Source organism: Podarcis cretensis, assembly GCF_951804945.1.
Source record: "Podarcis cretensis genome assembly, chromosome: 4".
Classification (NCBI taxonomy): domain Eukaryota; kingdom Metazoa; phylum Chordata; class Lepidosauria; order Squamata; family Lacertidae; genus Podarcis; species Podarcis cretensis.
This window is the reverse complement of record NC_137173.1, coordinates 66,679,675-66,698,103: the sequence shown is the minus strand read 5'-3', so window position 1 is coordinate 66,698,103 and position 18,429 is coordinate 66,679,675. Positions and strand designations below refer to the sequence as shown.

The following is an 18,429-nucleotide window of genomic DNA, read 5'->3' as shown; positions in this document are numbered from 1 at the left end:
TTTCATAGTAATATTTGTTGGGTTTGGTCTTAAAGGGCTTAATATGTTCCATATTACGAAGCTAATGTCCCCCCCCTCCCCTCTATTTTAAAGTCCTAAAATAGCTTCTTCCCATTTTAAATTCCTTTAAGACTCCTTTCCATTTTCAATATGACCCCCCTCCCTCTTGAGAGCTTTCTCACCCTGGTCATATTTGCCTAGAAAAGAGCAGTGTAGTGTTTAGGATTCACTTGCATCGTCACCAACAGCTCAAGTGTGAGTGTTAACTAGTATACTAAACAAAATTTTTAAAAATTACATTTGTTGTTCTCCTCATTTTTGCCTCTGACCCTGACCACCATTTCCATGTGGCACTCGAAAGGTTGCCCACCAAGGAATGTACCCCTCAGGGTGAAAAGGATTTTATACAGTGGTACCTCGGGTTAAGTACTTAATTCGTTCCGGATGTCGGTTCTTAACCTGAAACTGTTCTTAACCTGAAGCACCACTTTAGCTAATGGGGCCTCCTGCTGCCACCGTGCCGCCGGAGCCCAATTTCTATTCTTATCCTGAAGCAAAGTTCTTAACCTGAAGCACTATTTCTGGGTTAGTGGAGTGTATAACCTGAAGCGTATGTAACCCGAGGTACCACTGTAATCTTGTTCTTCAAATAGCAGTTTGAGAGGGACCATTAAGCCTCGGCTGCTTCCTCATACATTCCCTGTTGCTTCCAACACAGCTTCCCAATGCTTTTGGGTAGTGGGTGGACAGTTAAGCAGTTGCACCTGTTGTGTTTCATATTATGGTTTCATACATATGTGTGCATAGTTTCACAAAATGTCTACTGTAAGCAGCTGGTCCACAGGGAATGCAAAGTGCTCCCCTGAGGAATTGGATTCAGGAGTTGACCATCATGCAGTTAGTGCTTCATACCATTGCTTTACAACACTTCTAAACATGCATGAGCTCTAGGAAACAATAATCACTGTTTGCTTCCAGTCTTGCGTATTCTACCTGCCCGATTGGTGGTCCCATGGCCCGACTGTGAACGTTTGTGTTCTTTCTAGGCGATCTTCATGGAAAGCTGGATGACCTTTTGCTGATTTTCTACAAAGTAAGTAAATTTGGCTTTGCTGTTTCCTAATGGTGCCTCAACGCTACTGGATTCCGTTAGCAACTGTGTGTATATATAGAGAAAGATCACCAGCACTTTGTGGTATCAATTTTTGGCCTATGGCCATCTTTCCGTTCTCCACACTCAGTTAATCAGGACTGAATGTCGACTGAAGGGCACAATCAGCTGGTGACTGGAGGGTATCCAACCACAATGAAGATACTCCTTGCGATTTTTGTGAAGTATAAACAAAGGGGGGGTGGGGGGAGGCGGAAATCTCCCTAAAGCCTCAGGTGATCTGTTGTTCAAACTGTTCATGAGGGACAGAAGCTTAACCTTATCCAGGCTGTGTAGCATGATCTCCATTGGGAGCTTTCAGGGAAGACAACTTCCCCAAACTCTCTGATAATAACATATGTATCATATTGCTACTGCCCTCTAAGCATGGTGTATTGATGGACTGCCCACCAGAGTTTATAGTCCCAGATTCAGATTACAGTGTGGCTTGTATTTCTTTCATTTTGCTTCCTCAAATTGCACCATGTACAAGCCTGCCTTTGGAGGGGATGGAGAAGGGTGGGTGGGAAATAGCTAAAGGCCATAAGTGATGACCCTAACATGGTCTGAAGCCAGTTAAACTAGATAACATGCCTTTAATGCTTTTTAACGGCTTCTCTTAAGAATAACACCTTGGCTTAATTAAAGTAGGCAGTTTGGAGACACTTCCATTCACTGCACTAATCATTGTTAAATGATGCCGTTTCCCATCATGTTCCTCAAAAAAAAACCCCAAACCCGTAATATTTTAAATTGCCAGTTGCTAAATTAGCTTGTGTTAAATTGATTCTATGCATATAGACATCCTGGAGCGGAATTAAAAGGCAGATTGACAAAGGGAGCTAATTAAGCGCAAACCCAGAAGGCACTCTAATGAGGCAGTGGCAGCAGCAACCCCCTATTCCACTCACCATTGGAAAGCTGTCTTCACTCTCGTTGCCTGCTGCTATGGATTTTCATTTCATCCCCAGCCTCGAAAAGGGCATTAGCAAAAGCCAGGGAAGTGTTCGAGGAAAGCAAGGGGAAGCAAGCATGCTGTATAATATATTGTATTTTGAAGTAAATTGGATTTTCACATTTGAAATGTAAATGCAATGTCAAATGTTAAGGTGTATTAAGAGCTGGCGCTGCAAAAAAAAAGCTTTCCAGGCTCCATAAACGTTGATTGCAGGCATTTTGAGAACCTGCTAAAATTCATTCGACAAAATTTCATTCTACTGCTCCTCCTTGGACTTCTGGGCGGCTTATGACATATATGACGTCTAGGACAGAGCAATTGGAACAGAGTTAGATACGTTGCATGACTAGGGCTCAGCTTCATCAACATTCCCTTCCTTTCAGCCTCAGATTTGTCTATGATCATTATGGGAGATTGGAAGAGGAGCCCAAAGAACCATTGCGGTGTAGTGGTTTGAGCAGGGTGGCTACGTCCAAGCCCAGGGGCCTGAGATGTACACACACACACATACACACACACAGCAAATGTTTCCGGCTTCTCCTACTAATTTTGGCAGCATCAGAACATCCTCCCTCCCACCAAAAATGTGGACACAAAATCCTTCCCTCCCCAGCAATCAGATCAATCACTTTATGAGTGGGGGAGGAAAATCAGATCAGCTGAGGAAGGGAGGCTCCCCTGTATGTGTGTCAAAGACTCTGTGTGTGCGTAGGAGTGTGTGGGGTGGCTACATACACTTTTTGTCAGACCATCCATGGGCCCACAGACCCTGGAGGTATAACCCAAAAAGGTTCATCACTGCTTGGTTTAGAGTATTGGACCAGGGTTTAAATGCCCACACAGCTGCACAGCTCACTGGATAGACAACCATGTACCAGCCATTCACCCTCTTAGCTTAACCTACCTCCTATGGATCTTGTGATGATAAAATTGGGGAACACAGGGAAGAAGAACGTATGCTGACTTGGACTCCTTGGTCATAGGGTAGATGCACATCTAACCATTGTTTTCCACAATTGGTTAGGACAAGCATAATAAAGAATTCCTAAATGGTTCATATAAAAGTAATATCAAATGAATAGTTTTATGAACTGTGCGGACATGGCAGCTCAAGGTGAACATAAGCAAAACCATCCCTGGTGTCCTCCGTCTGTCACCAAGGACCTGGTGCTCACCTGGGCACAGGTGCAGCTACTAATGTGATATGGCAGTGCTGCAAAAGAGATGTTGGCATCAGTGAGGAGGTGAGGCCACCTACAGCTCTGCAGTGCCCTGTTGACCGGCTGACTCTTGTTTTGCAATAATTAATATCTGTTGTACTTGCAGATGATATTGTCGTTTTTCTTCTTTTACAGAATGGACTTCCTTCAGAGGAAAACCCCTACATTTTTAATGGGGATTTTGTGGACAGAGGAAAAAATTCCATAGAAATACTCATAATCCTGTTTGCCTTTCTACTTGTCTACCCTAACCACTTGCACTTGAACCGAGGGAACCATGAGGACCATATCATGAATCTTAGGTATCGCCATTGTTCAGCTAGCTAACCAGTTAGCTAGATATATTATCTTTCATTCGCCTAATCTACATGTGTTGTCTTCCCAAAGCCTCCAGTTGAAACACTTGATCTGATAACGGAGAGATACACTTGTAATTTTTGCTCAGATCACTAGATACTGTCTATGAGCTCCCTCTACACATGTTAATGTATCTTAGTATAATAGAAAGTAAGAATCAAATTATTGTGCATTTGGTTAGAATTTGGACTCTGTTTACTCTTTAGAAACGGTCTTGGCGTCTGAAGGCAGAAGCATTGTGTTATTTTATGGTTCAGCATTTCAATATACAGAAATACTGGAAAAGAAAACCTTATTTTTTATTTCTTTTGCTTTAGATAAGAGGTGGGAAGGAAGGAGTTTGGAACATACTGGTAGATCTCTGTAGCGTTTCAGCAAGGACTCTAAGTTAATTTACTATGGCAACAACAAAATTAATCCGCCCACCACATCCCTGGCTCCATCTTATACTGCTGAAAGTAGATCCCACAAACCTGAAATCTGCTCACCCCTGTTTCAGACCATGCACTGGACAAAAACTGTACCAGAGTATGGAAAAGTTCCTTGATGCATACTGATAAAATAAGTGGGAAATCTGTATCTGGGGTGCAGATACAGAAATATGCAACAGAAATATCCTACAATTCAAATCTCTGATTTCTGTTGTCTTGCTATACTCTGGTAATGATAATGGATCTCCCCTCTGTTATAAACCTATAATATGGAAGAAAGAATTCTCTCTTACATATAGGTACATAGAGAGTGTGATCCACTATTGAAATAACCTTTAACTTGTTTCAGATATGGTTTCACAAAAGAAGTTATGAAGAAGTACCAGGTAAATATTTGGCTGTCTTTTGGTAGTGGCATCAGATTAGCAACCTCACCTTTTAGCTAAATGATACAGACTGCATTCCTTGCATTTCAAAGCCCTAAGTTAATTTTATGGACATTAGTTCTGTAAAGAATACTGAACTCAGAGATGTTTTAAGCATTACCCATAAATAAGTATGGGGAGTAAATTGAATTCAGTTTGCATTTAATGGTGATCTTACCCAATTTACATTTTCTGAAATGATATGTGAACTGAAACTCAGCGATCCTTCAAAATTCACACGTTCTTGACTTTTGCTATACAGTTGTCCAGCCAAGTAATGTGTACAAAAATGCATATACTAGTGTAATGTGTGTGTGTGTGTGTGTGTACATGTATATATTAGTGAATATAACATGCAAAAGTGCATTAAAACAGGGAAATTTGTATATCAAGTAAAATATGTATATTATGCAAAATTGCATACAAATGTTTGTATTAGGAAAAAAATTGCACTAAAATGATGAATTTTCATGAGGACTTAAAAAAATGAATGTGGAAATGTGGAGTATTGAAGAATTTAAGAATGGAAAAGTCAGAAATAGAGAGAAACCAAAAGTGGTAGATTCATTCATCCCTACTCACAAGAACCCCTTTATTTTCCCCCACGTGCTCAGCGGTGTAGCTAGCCGCTTGGGTACCTGGGGGGCGGGCCAAGGCGACTCAGAGATGGGGCAAGCATAGATTTACAAATAGTTTTCATTTTATTATTTTATGGCTTTGAGAAACCACCCATGAAGCTCATCAATTTGCTATTATTTCAGGGACCTTCTGATTGCTACCTAATAGCCTTTATTTTCACTTAATAGTGCTATGGAACAGCAATTTTACATCTTCTGGAAGATGTCTATAGCTGGCTTCCTCTTGCAACTATAATTGACAGCAAAGTTCTTATTTTACATGGAGGGATATCGGACACTACTGATTTGAATTTCCTTAATTTATTTCAGAGAAACAAGGTAAGGTGTTATACTCGCAAGACGCTCTTTTTCTTTAGTTCTGCTCTTTTTGGCTCCAATCCATCTCAGCAACACACAAATGCTATTGAAATCAATGAGAATTAACCTTGTGTATCTTAACTCTTTTACGTAAACATGCCATTAGCATTTTGAAAATTTAAAGGAGTAAAGTAGCAAAACACAACGGATTAAAAAAAATGCCTTAGTTTGTTGCATTATGTGGCCCTAGTACATACTTTCTCTAGACCATACCTTAAGGCTAATAGTCACCTTAACAATGCTTTAAGGGGTTAACCGTGATTTTTAGTCCAGGTGCATAATGACAAGAACTGTGGCTTGGCTCGATCATGCTGCACTGCGCAGCACCAAGTTATCCATGCCTTACCCCTCTCCTTCCAGTACAAACCAGCAACATACTGTATTTGGAAGCTGGGAGGGCAGTGGTGCTTTGCCTCTGAAGCCCCAAGGACTGGCACTGCCTGGGGGGAGAAGCAGTGCTGCAGCAATAGCCTCCCAGCAATGAGATTGCTGTCACTTACTGGGGAGGTGTGGAAAAGGGGCAAGGTGGCAAGAAGGTCTGGGCTGCATCAGCAGAGAAAATCCAGTGCTCATATCAGTGTCCCTCTGCAACCCTGGTCTCACTGCTGCTTCCCTCCTTCCAGTAACTGGGAGTGGCGCCCCTGCCAGGAGACTATTGCTGCCTCACCAGGTGAGCTGCTCCACTCCTTGACCGTTGGCCAAAGTTCATTAAAGATAACACACTTTCAGGGCTAAGGTAATTTACTTTTGTGCAGGTCTCCATTGTGGTCAACACTTGTTTATGAATTGTTTCTCACCTATACCTGGTAGATCAGCTACTATATTTTCACTTTCATGGTCAGAATTCAGCAATATGCCTGTGCTGATCTAGGCCAATAAATGGCGATCATTCATTTTGTCTTTATAGTTGAAGTCTGTGCTGAGGCCAGTGAAGTCAAATGCAGAGACAGTCTGTAAGCCACGTGGAGCTAGTCTTGTAGAAACCTGTTCCCACTGGACGGAGGCCACGAAGTCCCTTTCCGGGCAGGACATCTCTCTCAAAGAGGCCACGAGGTCCACATCAGCACCTAGCAAGAGAAGACGATACAGTAGGGATGTGTCTGATGGCAAAGAGCATCTTGGCAACCTCCCTGGCAGAGGCAGTTCTAGTCTTCTTCCGGAGGTGCAATATTTTAAGCCTGGCAGTGTTACCACACCGCACACATCCTCAGAATTAACAACAAAGGAGTGGAAGCAAGTATGCCAGAGCTGTATATAAGAGTCTTTCCCCTCCTCCACAAATATTGGCTATTAAAATGTTAACATTTGAGAAATAATCTTCAAAAAAACAACTTGGAAACAAGCTTTTAAGATAATGTAATGAGCATGCTAATTACTTTAATATCAAATTATAGTTGCTAGAAGCTTGCAGACAAAACAAAATGGTTGATTTGTCAAGTCAGTATGTGAGTGCTTAAATGAACACCCATTCATGCTTTGAGGATGATGTTGGGCTGAATCAAAAGGGTGTAAGGGTCCGAGTTCCTTCACAGAATGGGTTCTCCAATGGTATACTCTATAGGCGTGCTCCCCCTCTCTCATCACGTGAGGGGTGATTGTTTGAACACTCCTTATATAAAACACAGTCTGAGTTTAGTATTCCCCCTCCCTCACCCTCAATCCTCTTTCATCTACCTTTGCCTTTTTGCAATACAATGCTATTTTGAATTTTTCATTTGGCCCCTTTGCCTCAGGACTCCCTGCACTTTAGTTTCCTTGCCACCTGGAATCCCTTCTCAGATATCAAGGCACTTTCAGAGCATCACTGTTGAGATCCAGTAACCCCTCAGGCTACCTCCCCCAAATCCAAAGACTTTGTGAGGTTTAACTGCCGCCAAACAGATATCTTTCTTTCCCTCAGAGAGGGAAACATTCCTTATGCGAGCCAACATTCTGTGCCACCATACCAACTTACCTATTCAGTGTCATAAGGTTTCACCATACCAACTTACCTATTCAGTGTCATAAGGTTTCACCACCACTAGTACATTAAAATTATATTGTTTTGAACCTAAACCCAGTTAGGATCCTCACAACCTGATGATTCATATTTCTTTCTAAGGGTTTTATTCAACATAGTGCTGTCACAGCAAGGGTTTCCATTAGGGCGATGGGACTTTCCAGTCTTAGGGGTTCCCCCAAGACTCTGGAGTAGATTTGGGGAGTGTATGGGGAGAGGAGGGGGAGGGAGTCTCATTACATGCTGTGATGGGATGACCTTGTAGATACCCACCAAACTCTGCTTTTTATGATTTACATTATTCCAGTGATGGATCGTGAATGGTCACTAGCATTTTGTTTAATTGCTATTGAAAGGTGGTGGATATTCTCTGGAGTGACCCGAAACATCAGAATGGATGCACACCAAACAAATTTCGAGGAGGAGGTTGTTACTTCGGACCAGATGTTACTGCCAGGTTGCTAAGACGTTATAATTTGAAAATGCTCATCCGGTCTCACGAATGCAAGCAGGATGGGTATGAGATCAGTCATAATGGAAAGGTAACCAGAAATTTACAGATTAAATTTCAGAGTCTTGACAGCTTCATTTATTGTAAGTCTCTGGGCTTTTCTGAGTAAGGCAGGAGCTTCTGTCTGCCAGATACAAGTCACTAACCATATTTATGTGGTACTTGTGATCAGCACAGAGTCTTTGTCGTCTACTAGGCCCCATCTGCAGTATACATTGAAGGCAGTGTTATACCACTTTGACTTCCCCCTAAATAATCCTGGGAACTGTAGTTTAAGGATGTTGAGAGTTGCCAGCCACTCCTAATTTTTGTCTTCACCTCTCCCTCCTTATTTTCCACTGAGCCATTTCATGGCTCAATCATGGACACCAATCCATACTTCATTAAATGGCTTGGAAGATCATCTGCAGGGGTGTCATTGGTTGTCCCCTGAGTTGGTGAGGCTCATTTGGCATCAACACGAAATAATAGACCCTTCAGTGTCATTGGCCCAGCCTTGTGCTCTACTCGGCCAGTAGAGATTCAGCAGGTGCTTCAGCCGTTAAATGCAAGCTGAGAACTTTCCTATCCCACTAGGCTTATGCAGGCAATACAGTATGCATCTTTCCAAAATAGCTGATAATAATCTGATTTGAATTTTTATTATATATAGATCTTACTGTCAACCTCTTTGATTTTTTTTTATGATATAGTGGTATATGAATATCTGTATAAATAAATAAAGTACTTGGAACATAAAGAAGGCTGACTGCTAAAGAATTGATGCTTTTGAATTATGGTGCTGGGCTCTTGAGAGTCCCATGGACTGCAAGAAGATCAAACGTATCCATTCTGAAGGAAATTAGCCCTGAGTGCTCACTGGAAGGACAGATCGTGAAGCTGAGGTGCCAATACTTTGGCCACCTCATGAGGAGAAGACTTCCTGGAAAAGACCCTGATGTTGGGAAAGATTGAGGGCACAAGGAGAAGGGGATGAGAGAGGATGAGATGATTGTACGATGTTCTCGAAGCTACCAGCATGAGTTTGACCAAACTGCGGGAAGCAGTGGAAGACAGAAGTGCCTGGAGTGCTCTGGTCCATGGGGTCATGAAGCGTCAGACACGACTAAACAACAACAACAAATAAATAAATAAAATAATTCGTTCAGGACAAATGTAGGTGTGGAACTTGCCCTTGAACTCAGTAGAAGAGCTGTGCATGTTTATCACATGGAGTTTCTGCTGAACTGTTGTCTTCAGTGTCCTAGAGAAAGACAATGTGCCCAGTACTTGAATTAAGGTTTTGTTTTGTTTTGTTAAAGCCTGATGCACAAAGAGACTCATGACCCTGGATGTAATCTCAAATACAAAGAACATTTCACTTTCCTAGTATCAGCCATGGAAAGGGTGCTTTCATTCACAATATTAGCCTTCGTCATACTTATGAATATTGCTTCGTTCAGCCTACAATTTGTTTAAAATCTTGCCAGATCAAGCTTGAAATCCTCATTACTTAAACTGCATTTTTGTTTCCTTTTAAAAAACTAGGTTATCACTATTTTTTCTGCTTCAAACTACTATGCAGAGGGAAGTAACCGTGGTGCTTACATCAAACTAAACCCAGATCTGATCCCTCGTTTTGTTCAGTATCAAGTCAGCAAATCGACACGCAAAGAGACTCTTCATCAGAGGTAGGATAAGGAGGGCACACATATTAGTTTTTAAAGATTTATGAACAGAACTGAAAATGCAAAACTGTCCCCAAGGCTCTGGTCCGCCACCAGTGGTCACTGAGCTACATTCATGGCAGCTGGTGTGGAATTGTGGTTGAAGATGGGAGACAGCACATCCATCATATTAAATAGTCAAATTTATTTTTAACTGTATTGTTAGTGCTTCTTTTATTTTTATTTTGCATTTTTTTGTATTATAGTCTGAATTCTATGGAATTGCAATTTATACAATGGGCAGAAAAATCATTAAATGGTCTGCCAAAACCCTCAGCAGTTTTAAAGCAGTTCATGGTTTGGGAGCTACTCTTCCAAAGTAAAGAAAGTTGATGGAGGAAGTTAGTAAATGCTGAGTTGCTGTTAAACAGCTCAGGAGAGATTTTTTGATTCTTTAACTGTCCATTCTAATCACTTTCTTCCCTTGTAGGGTGACTGCAATTGAGCTGTCTGCTTTGAAGTGCTTGCGAGAGAAACTTTACACACACAAATTGGAACTGATTGCTGCTTTTAGACAGTACGATCCAAATTACACAGGTAACACAATTTGAAAGCAGCACTTCGCAGTTGCTCCATTTCACTGTAATGTAAGTGACTGTATTTATGATGGATCAGTGGGAGATAGAAGGCAAATCAACAGAAAGCAGAGGTTAAAAGCAGATGCATAGAGTTTTTAAAAGAAGGACATAAGTGGCAGGACCCCCCCCCCCCCCGATACTAACAATTAGGTAGCTGAGAATGGTGGGTTACATCAAAGGATGTTTGACAATGGACAATGCTGCCCAAGACATTCTGCCACTTGAAGTACAATCCAACAATGCTCAACACCACCATCCCCGCACTGAAAGCCAACACCATTCATTTACACCAATTTCTGCCTTCATCTATTCTCCCTCGCCCTGTAATGCTATCTGAAGAAGGTTGTGTCAGGGCTAGCCCTGATGATGAAAACCCAAGCAACTCCTAAAGGTTTTTAATCAGGCAAGAAAATGGCAAACGGGGTTTAATAAGTGGGAAACGATGCACACTGGAGTTCAAAAAGGTCGGTGGGAAACATTTGGACATATATTTGAAGGCTACACACTTTTTTTGATTGGCTACACACTTTTTCTTAGCAGGTAGGCAAGTTTTAACATCTGCTGCCAGAAAATAAGGGAAGTAGTCTCTGATAGTAGAGGTTTTGTAATTGTGATTGGAGTTTCCAGATAAGCATCTTTAAAAGAAAAAATCCCTGGGACTGGTATCTTTTAGATAAGTACTGGAAATTGCACAGATGGCATCAGTGAAATAAAGTCTGTCCATCAGCTGAGGGATTGGTGCCCTCTATATGCAATTTAGTCTAATTACATGGACAATCATAGCCAGATCCAGAATCCACTCTGCTAATCCTGGGAGCTGCAGGATGTTCAGCTTGTGTACATGAATGGAACCCTTTCATGTACACAAAAAAATTTGGATATTAAGCTACCCTCTTGAGTGAGGTGGCAATTCTTGAATGCATCAGAGCTCCTCCCCCCACATGTGTTTTGCAGTACACATATGCAAGAAAAAAAATGTATTAGAGAATTAATTTTTCAGTTTGCAGTGCGATCTTTTGAAGTGAGCAAGCTTCTCGTTAATATCTTATGCATCTCTGATGTAAAAAAATTAGATAATATTATGAACTGTCCCCCTGGCAGGCTCCAATCTGATGTCCTTAAAATAAGTGATTGCTTTGATCTCAAATCATGTTCATCTAGGCATATCAGATGGAATGAATTCTGTTGCAATTCCTCAGCTTGCATTTCAGATGGGTAAGACATTTCTTGTCTTGCATCTTTTAAAAAAAGTTAACTTGCAGGTCTTCACAGAAGGAAAGTATCCCAAGAAAGTCTCTCTGGGCAGTCATGGAGGCTCCCCTGAGCAACATGGGATGGGGATTTGTGCGGGATCAGCCAAAATTAGGCTGGGGTTCAAAGATGGTAGGTTAAGGATGTTCATGGCAGGAAAGTTTGCAGCCTTTTCTCTCCACCCATGTCCCATTCCATGTGGTTCAGCGAGACCCATATGGCTTCAGAGAAGGTTCTCAGGGAGATGGTGACCAGGACATAAAAATTGCCTTCTGTGCCTTACCTTGTTAGGATCCAAGCCACTGAGTTTTGCAATTTATTTTAAATTAACAGTTTTAACATTGTTATTTCAGTGTGCAGAACTCCAGAACTTCTCCTGCAAACATATAATCTATTTTCAGTATAGTGACTCAATAAGAAATGCATTGTCTCACCTGCTTCCTTTTGACCATAAAATGCTCTTTGTTTGTTTATTTTTGACAGGAAAGATTTCTCCTGGTGAGTGGGCTTCAGCAGTGGAGTCTGTCTTATGTCTCGATCTTCCCTGGAGAACATTGCGTTCACGGCTGGTTTACCTGGACCAGGATGGTAGAGTTGAATACCTTTCATCTTTTGACAATTTTGAAATCCAGCTACCCATCAAAGAGGTGAGATAGTTTAGGAAACAGCTGACCTTCACAGCCTTGTTAAGATGTTTTACAATAAGATCTTGTAATAGCACTTAATTCTATTTAGATTCTTAACCCGAGGTACTATTTCTGGGTTAGTGGAGTCTGTAACCTGAAGCATCTGCAACCCGAGGTACCACTGTATTCTGATTTCTGATAAAACATTTTTCAGGTCCAGCCATTTTTGGTGGAAACCCTGTGTAGATACAAAGCTGATTTGGAGATTATCTTTAATATGATTGACAAAGATCATTCAGGTATGTTAAAATCCAGTTTCCCAAAGTGGTGCATTGGAAGTAAACATAGATAGGGGGAGGCGGGAAATTTGAGGGATATTTGTAGAAGCTGCTTGATTTTCATCAGTATTAGAAAACATAAGCAGTGGATATGTGTGGGAACAAGGCGACTGAAAAGTAGAAACATTTGTTGTCCTCCCTGGCTAGGCATTGTGTACTGATGTACTGATTTGTCCCTCTAGATCAGTGTTCAGCAAACTTTTTCAGCAGGGGGCCGGTCCACTGTCCCTCAGACCTTGTGGGGGGCTGGGCTATATTTTGAAGGGGAAAAATGAACAAATTCCTATACCCCACAAATAACTCAGAGATGCATTTTAAATAAAAGCACACATTCTACTCATGTAAAAACACCAGGCAGGCCCCACAAATAACTCAGAGATGCATTTTAAATAAAAGGACACATTCTTCTTATGTAAAAACACACTGATTCCCAGACTGTCCGTGGGCCAGATTGAGAAGGCGATTGGGCCGCATCCAGCCCCCGGGCCTTAGGTTGCCTACCCATATTCTAGATAGAAGGCAGGGATACCATTTAGCCAGGGAATGGGTGGTTCTTCCAGTATTACAGACCATAAGTGACTATGGTTTTGCTTCTTCTTATGTCCCCATCTTGGTTCTGTACTCTGAGGGCTGGTTCATGGTTGTACTGACCATTGAGACTGGAAGAGCTAAGTACACACACACTCTCCCATTCCCTGGTCTTGGCCTGTACAGTGATTTGGTTTGGACAGCTATGTGAACACTTTTGGGCACATCTACACAACAGTTAATTGAAGTAGTCTGTTTATTATCCCAAAAAAAATGCGGCCAAGGCTTGTTATAAGATGCCTAGGCACCCTAAATTCAAGTCCAGAGTCTTCTGACATTTCCAGATTTCATTAACTCTCCAACAGTTATGTGTGTGTTCATGTTTGTGTGTGTGCGCAGTACTTTCAGTGACATACCCCTTCCTTCCAATTCTTTTTAGGTCTTATCTCTGTTAATGAGTTCCGTCAGACATGGAAGCTCTTCAACTTGCATCTGAGAATCAATGTGGATGATGAATCCATTGACAGCTTAGCCCGTAGCATTGATTTCAACAAAGATGGTAGCATTGACTTCAATGAATTTCTGGAAGCTTTTAATGTGGTCCATAAATTGGAGAATAGGTACAATCACTAAAGAAGCTGAATTCCTGACAAGCCCCTTCCCCCCGCACAGCACATTTGCTTAAAATAAATTGCTGCCTTAATACTGCTAAGTTTGATTGAGCAGCATTCCTAGAAAACAGACTGGCTGGGGAAGCCACTACTTTATGATATGTAAGCGTAGCTATTTGGCAGAATGCTGCTGATGAGATGTATAGGTAGATGGGAAAAATATGGTTAAAAACACATATAAACTACGCTGTCCACAATAACTGCTGTAGTGCCATATTAATAATCTCAGGGTTACTCTAATAATGGTTCCTTTAGATGGCTTTTTCATATGCAGTGTTTTCTCTCTTGTGAAACATACAGTTGTGTCAGACAAAAAAAATTAAATCCAGTCATGTTTCAGGTTTGAAGAACAGTGTAGGTCTTGCTGGCTATTGATCTCTAATGGGGCAAAACTGATATTCCGTGATCTAGAAAACTAGCAAAAATTAAGCGGTCCTTTCTGTGTTGTTTCTAGAAAAAGTCCTTTTGCAACTTCATTCACTTGGAAAATCATAGCTTTGCATTGTAACTTTCCTGCAGTTTTCATGATCTCAGCACTGCTGCTCATGTGACAAAAAATGGGGCAGTGTCCCAGCATACAGTTCTTCTCCATGATTTAAAATTTGCTGCAATATGGCAGTATATTGATTTAAAAGCCACTGTTTCATATTGCAGCAGGTAGCGCAGTGTAAAAGGAATGTTAGAAATTGGGGCAGAAGTGCGAGCATTATAACCAATAAAATCCACATTTCTGAATGCAGCCTTAGTTTCAAAAACAACTGATAAGAGACATCTAGGTTCACTAGTATAAAAGAGTTGTTGCTAGCAGTTTTGTACTCAGCATTCCTCAGCCAAAAAAAATCAGTGCAGGAATATAAGACTTAAACCACCCCTTTAATTCCAAATGGCATCTAGTTGTAGCCAAACGTAAAGCAAAATCACCTGCTTCTTGATTTCATGACCTATCATGCAAATTTGGTCACAATATCTTAAGGTTGCACAGAGAACAGGTGAAACACTTCCCAAACTGCATAGTAGATCATTTGATGTCTTTCACTAATCTGCAGTCTCAAAAGTTCATTCCTTCCAAATGCTCTGGAAGGAATCCAGACTATGGTACAATCTTACATTGTAAGCAGTTGTGACTTTTACATCATGCAGAACTGGCACCTGAAGTCTTAGCAGCATGCGCATGCACCTAAGATCATGAAAAGGAATGAACCAAAGAATTGCCTTAACAATTGAACAACATGAAGAAATGTGTGGGCAATAATAAAGCATTGGGAACAAATCAGAACAGGGAAACGTTCACTTCGTTTTAAATAGTGATATGGAATGATGTGATTATCTTGTATTAATAGCATTCATTCTTAGATTAAAGGTAAAGGGACCCCTGACCATTAGGTCCAGTCGTGGCCAACTCTGGGGTTGCAGTGCTCATCTCGCTTTATTGGCCGAGGGAGCCGGCGTACAGCTTCCTGGTCATGTGGCCAGCATGACTATGCTGCTTGTGGCGAACCAGAGCAGCACACAGAAACGCCGTTTACCTTCCCGCCGGAGCGGTACCTATTTATCTACTTGCACTTTGACATGCTTTCGAACTGCTAGGTGGGCAGGAGCAGGGACCAAGCAACGGGAGCTCACCCCGTCGCGGGGATTCGAACCGCCGACCTTCTGATCGGCAAGTCCTAGGCTCTGTGGTTTAACCCACAGCGCCACCCGCATCCCATTCTTAGATTAGGCTCATGCTTATTCATCCTTGTGTCCTTCACATAAAAGTAACACCCTCATTAGAAATTTGTTAATATTTTTTTCCATTGGGGAAAAACTGTCACTGCAGTCCAGACATCCACGGATGCAGCTGAGCGGAGGGCCTGGCCTGCTTCCTTTTCAGGGTCAGAATGGGACAAAACTGGTGTGCAGCCAGTGGTGGAGTATCCAGATCTCTAGGTCATTCCCAGAGCTATCCATAAAAGATGATCCCTATTCACAAATGAGTTTTCATGCACAGGTTGCCTGTTGCAATTCGATCCAGGTGAATGGTAGTTTACTGATAAGGAAGCCACTTCCATATGGTGTATATATTGATCGTTCATCCTGATTTGTTTGTACAAAGGATGCAGGGAGGTCATATGACATTGGCTATTTACTGAGTATTCATTCTGATTTGGGGATGTTATGTAATGTTGAATCAAGCGGCTGGAAGGCTGGAAGTTCCCACTGTGTTGTGCCTCTAATTCTTGAAATCAATACACCCAAATGTAGCTCAGTTTACCAAAGGGTATCAATATCTTTGTAGAGATTTTATAAAAGAAGGCACTGTTTGCCTCTTAAATCTTAAAAAACAAAACAGATTCAATGTCCAAATAGATATCTGTTTATTTGTAATTGTATTTGTATATCTGATGTAGCTAAGAACAGTCATAGAATCATCTTTCAGCTAAATCCCAGGGCATGCCTCCTTTCTGAAGTGAAACACATTTAGACTTGGTTAGTGCCTGGAAAAAGACAGCCAAAACCCCCTATATGAGCCCCACCTTGAGTTCCCTGATGGAAGAAAGGAGTTACATCATTAGAAAAGAAAAGAAATACACAAACATCAATCCATACTTGACTCTTAACCCTGTTTATTCCCGCCCCAGAGTGTCCGGTTTGTGCACCTGTCCAAACTTGACGCTGTCCCGAAACAAACTTTTTGCACACTTCGAGGCCTTAAGGTAAGGGCAGCTTGTGGTGTCTGGGCACTCCAGAACTCGCACTGTGCAGCACTGTACACGTTGCGCATGTGTCTGTGTCCCTAACCCGCTTTCCAAAAGGAAGAGACAGGGTGTGTGTTGCTTGTTGAATCAGTGTCTCAGCTTGTATGTAGCCATGTAATTCACCTTCTGTGCCTTTAACCCCTGCCTTGCCTATGTACTGCTCATATTTATGCATTAAAGATTTGGACAGAAACCTGAGTTTGAGTTCTTCATCTGGCAGTGAGGGCCAGGGGCAGAACACTTCTATCTTACCCAAATGTCTGGATTTTATTGCTTCACAGTTTCTCTCCCATACGTAGGCTTCATACCAATATACCATCCCAGTGCAATGGACCTGTAATATTTGCTTCTAATAACATAAAGTGTCTGTCCATTAGACCTGGTAACACAAGCTCAAGGCCTGTAATATCTTTGGTGGTGGCAGCAACCTGGATCTGAACATCTGGCCGGATTTGCTATCTCATTTGCAGTGCTGTGGATATTTTTCTTTTAGTGTGGCCTGAATTACAGACTGGATTTCTGCATGGGTAAGAATTCTACCACAACCAATGGTACTGACGGCTGATTCACACATGTATGGAATTAATGGGCTCATGTAATTTGGATATAACTTGAATCCATAGTTAAGCTAAAATATGGTTTAAATGAGACCATGCAGCACTCTGGTACAAGCCAGTGAAATAATGGGTCATTTGCTTCTCCCATGCTCCTCCTATTGTTATGTTGCCATGAGCTAAGCCATGGTATGGCTTATCATTATGTCCAAACCCAGGCATGTACACATTTAAACCGCAGTTTAGTTAAACTATGATTTAAAGCACTGTGCAAACCAGGCCTTGCAGGTGAATGGTTGAACTGTGCCCATTTAAAAATACTGGATCTTTAAGCAAGGATGACAAATGAGGAGGAAGATGTCTGGCTCAAGAAGCAAATCCTACTCATGAAGGCTTAGGGACAATCTTGATACCCAGGCATACATAAATGAGCACAAGCTGCTCTTCTGTTAATGTAATTCAAAATAAAGGGGAGGGATGTGTGTCTGTATTTACCTTAGAGCAGCCTTCCTCAAACTCGGCCCTCCAGATGTTTTGAGACTACAATTCCCATCATCCCTGACCACTGGTCCTGCTAGCTAGGGATCATGGGAGTTGTAGGCCAAAAACATCTGGAGGGCCGAGGTTGAGGAAGCCTGCCTTAGCGGTATCTTTCCTACAAGTGGCCCATTCACACAATCATTCCCCCCCCCCATTTGCTGATACAGTGGTACCTCAGTTCTTGAACGTAATCTGTTCCAGAAGACCATTTGAGTTCCAAAATGTTTGAAAACCAAGGCACAAAGGGCTGTCTGCAAATTCAGTTGAGAAAATTGAAAAACACGCAGCGGAAGCCGTTCGACTTCCGAGGCGCATTCGAAAATGGAAGCATTTACTTCCAGGTTTTCAGCGTTCGGGTTCTGAAATGTTTGTCAACAGACGTTCGAGAACCGAGGTACCACTGTACACATTATAAACACATGCTGGTATGAGATATTAGGGATTGCTCCCCATCTCAGCACTTCTAGAACTTAGTAACTCAAATCAGGACAAACTTTGTTGGTGAAGGAAGCTTCTTTTTTTTATATCTCTCTCCACACAGATATTTAAAAGGAATATGACAAAGCCATTCAATTATTCATGTATGTGATACATAATTCAATACAGCATTAAAAAGTGAATGCCCAGACATCTAACTATTGGGCAATAGCACGCAGGACACCACGTGCTGTGAATGTATATTACATGCAATTTTGTGCCCTGTGTGCTGTGTTATATATTGCAGTTGCTTGCTGGCGTGCTGAAAATAAAACATTTCTAAAATAGAGCTATAAAGTGTCCATCCACAGGTATGTGAGAAAAAAATAGTTTGTACCAAAATAAGATTAATAAAATATTCAGAGGCCTAGTAGGA

The 18,429-nt window shown here is 41.6% G+C and overlaps 1 protein-coding gene and 1 long non-coding RNA gene across 4 annotated transcripts in view; one reads left to right on the top strand and one right to left on the bottom strand.

Moving 5' to 3' along the window:
- The window catches only part of PPEF1 (protein phosphatase with EF-hand domain 1), a 31,397-nt gene extending 16,389 nt beyond the window's left edge, over nt 1-15,008 (top strand). For all 3 annotated transcript variants that reach the window (XM_079972680.1, XM_079972679.1, XM_079972681.1), the window contains 11 exons: nt 1,047-1,093; nt 3,464-3,630; nt 4,466-4,502; nt 5,348-5,497; nt 6,444-6,773; nt 7,892-8,077; nt 9,574-9,716; nt 10,183-10,289; nt 12,065-12,228; nt 12,422-12,506; nt 13,513-15,008. In XM_079972680.1, coding sequence (XP_079828806.1) covers nt 1,047-1,093; nt 3,464-3,630; nt 4,466-4,502; nt 5,348-5,497; nt 6,444-6,773; nt 7,892-8,077; nt 9,574-9,716; nt 10,183-10,289; nt 12,065-12,228; nt 12,422-12,506; nt 13,513-13,706 — 1,610 coding nt within the window. In that variant the 3' untranslated portion in view covers nt 13,707-15,008. The remainder of the gene's footprint in view (nt 1-1,046; nt 1,094-3,463; nt 3,631-4,465; nt 4,503-5,347; nt 5,498-6,443; nt 6,774-7,891; nt 8,078-9,573; nt 9,717-10,182; nt 10,290-12,064; nt 12,229-12,421; nt 12,507-13,512) is intronic.
- A 1,069-nt stretch (nt 15,009-16,077) lies between these two features.
- LOC307214355 lies at nt 16,078-16,853 on the bottom strand. The gene is made up of 2 exons (XR_013837966.1): nt 16,735-16,853; nt 16,078-16,695 (listed from the first exon to the last, which is right to left on the bottom strand). It is a non-coding gene; the product is annotated as an uncharacterized lncRNA (long non-coding RNA).
- Nucleotides 16,854-18,429: the final 1,576 nt, after the last annotated feature.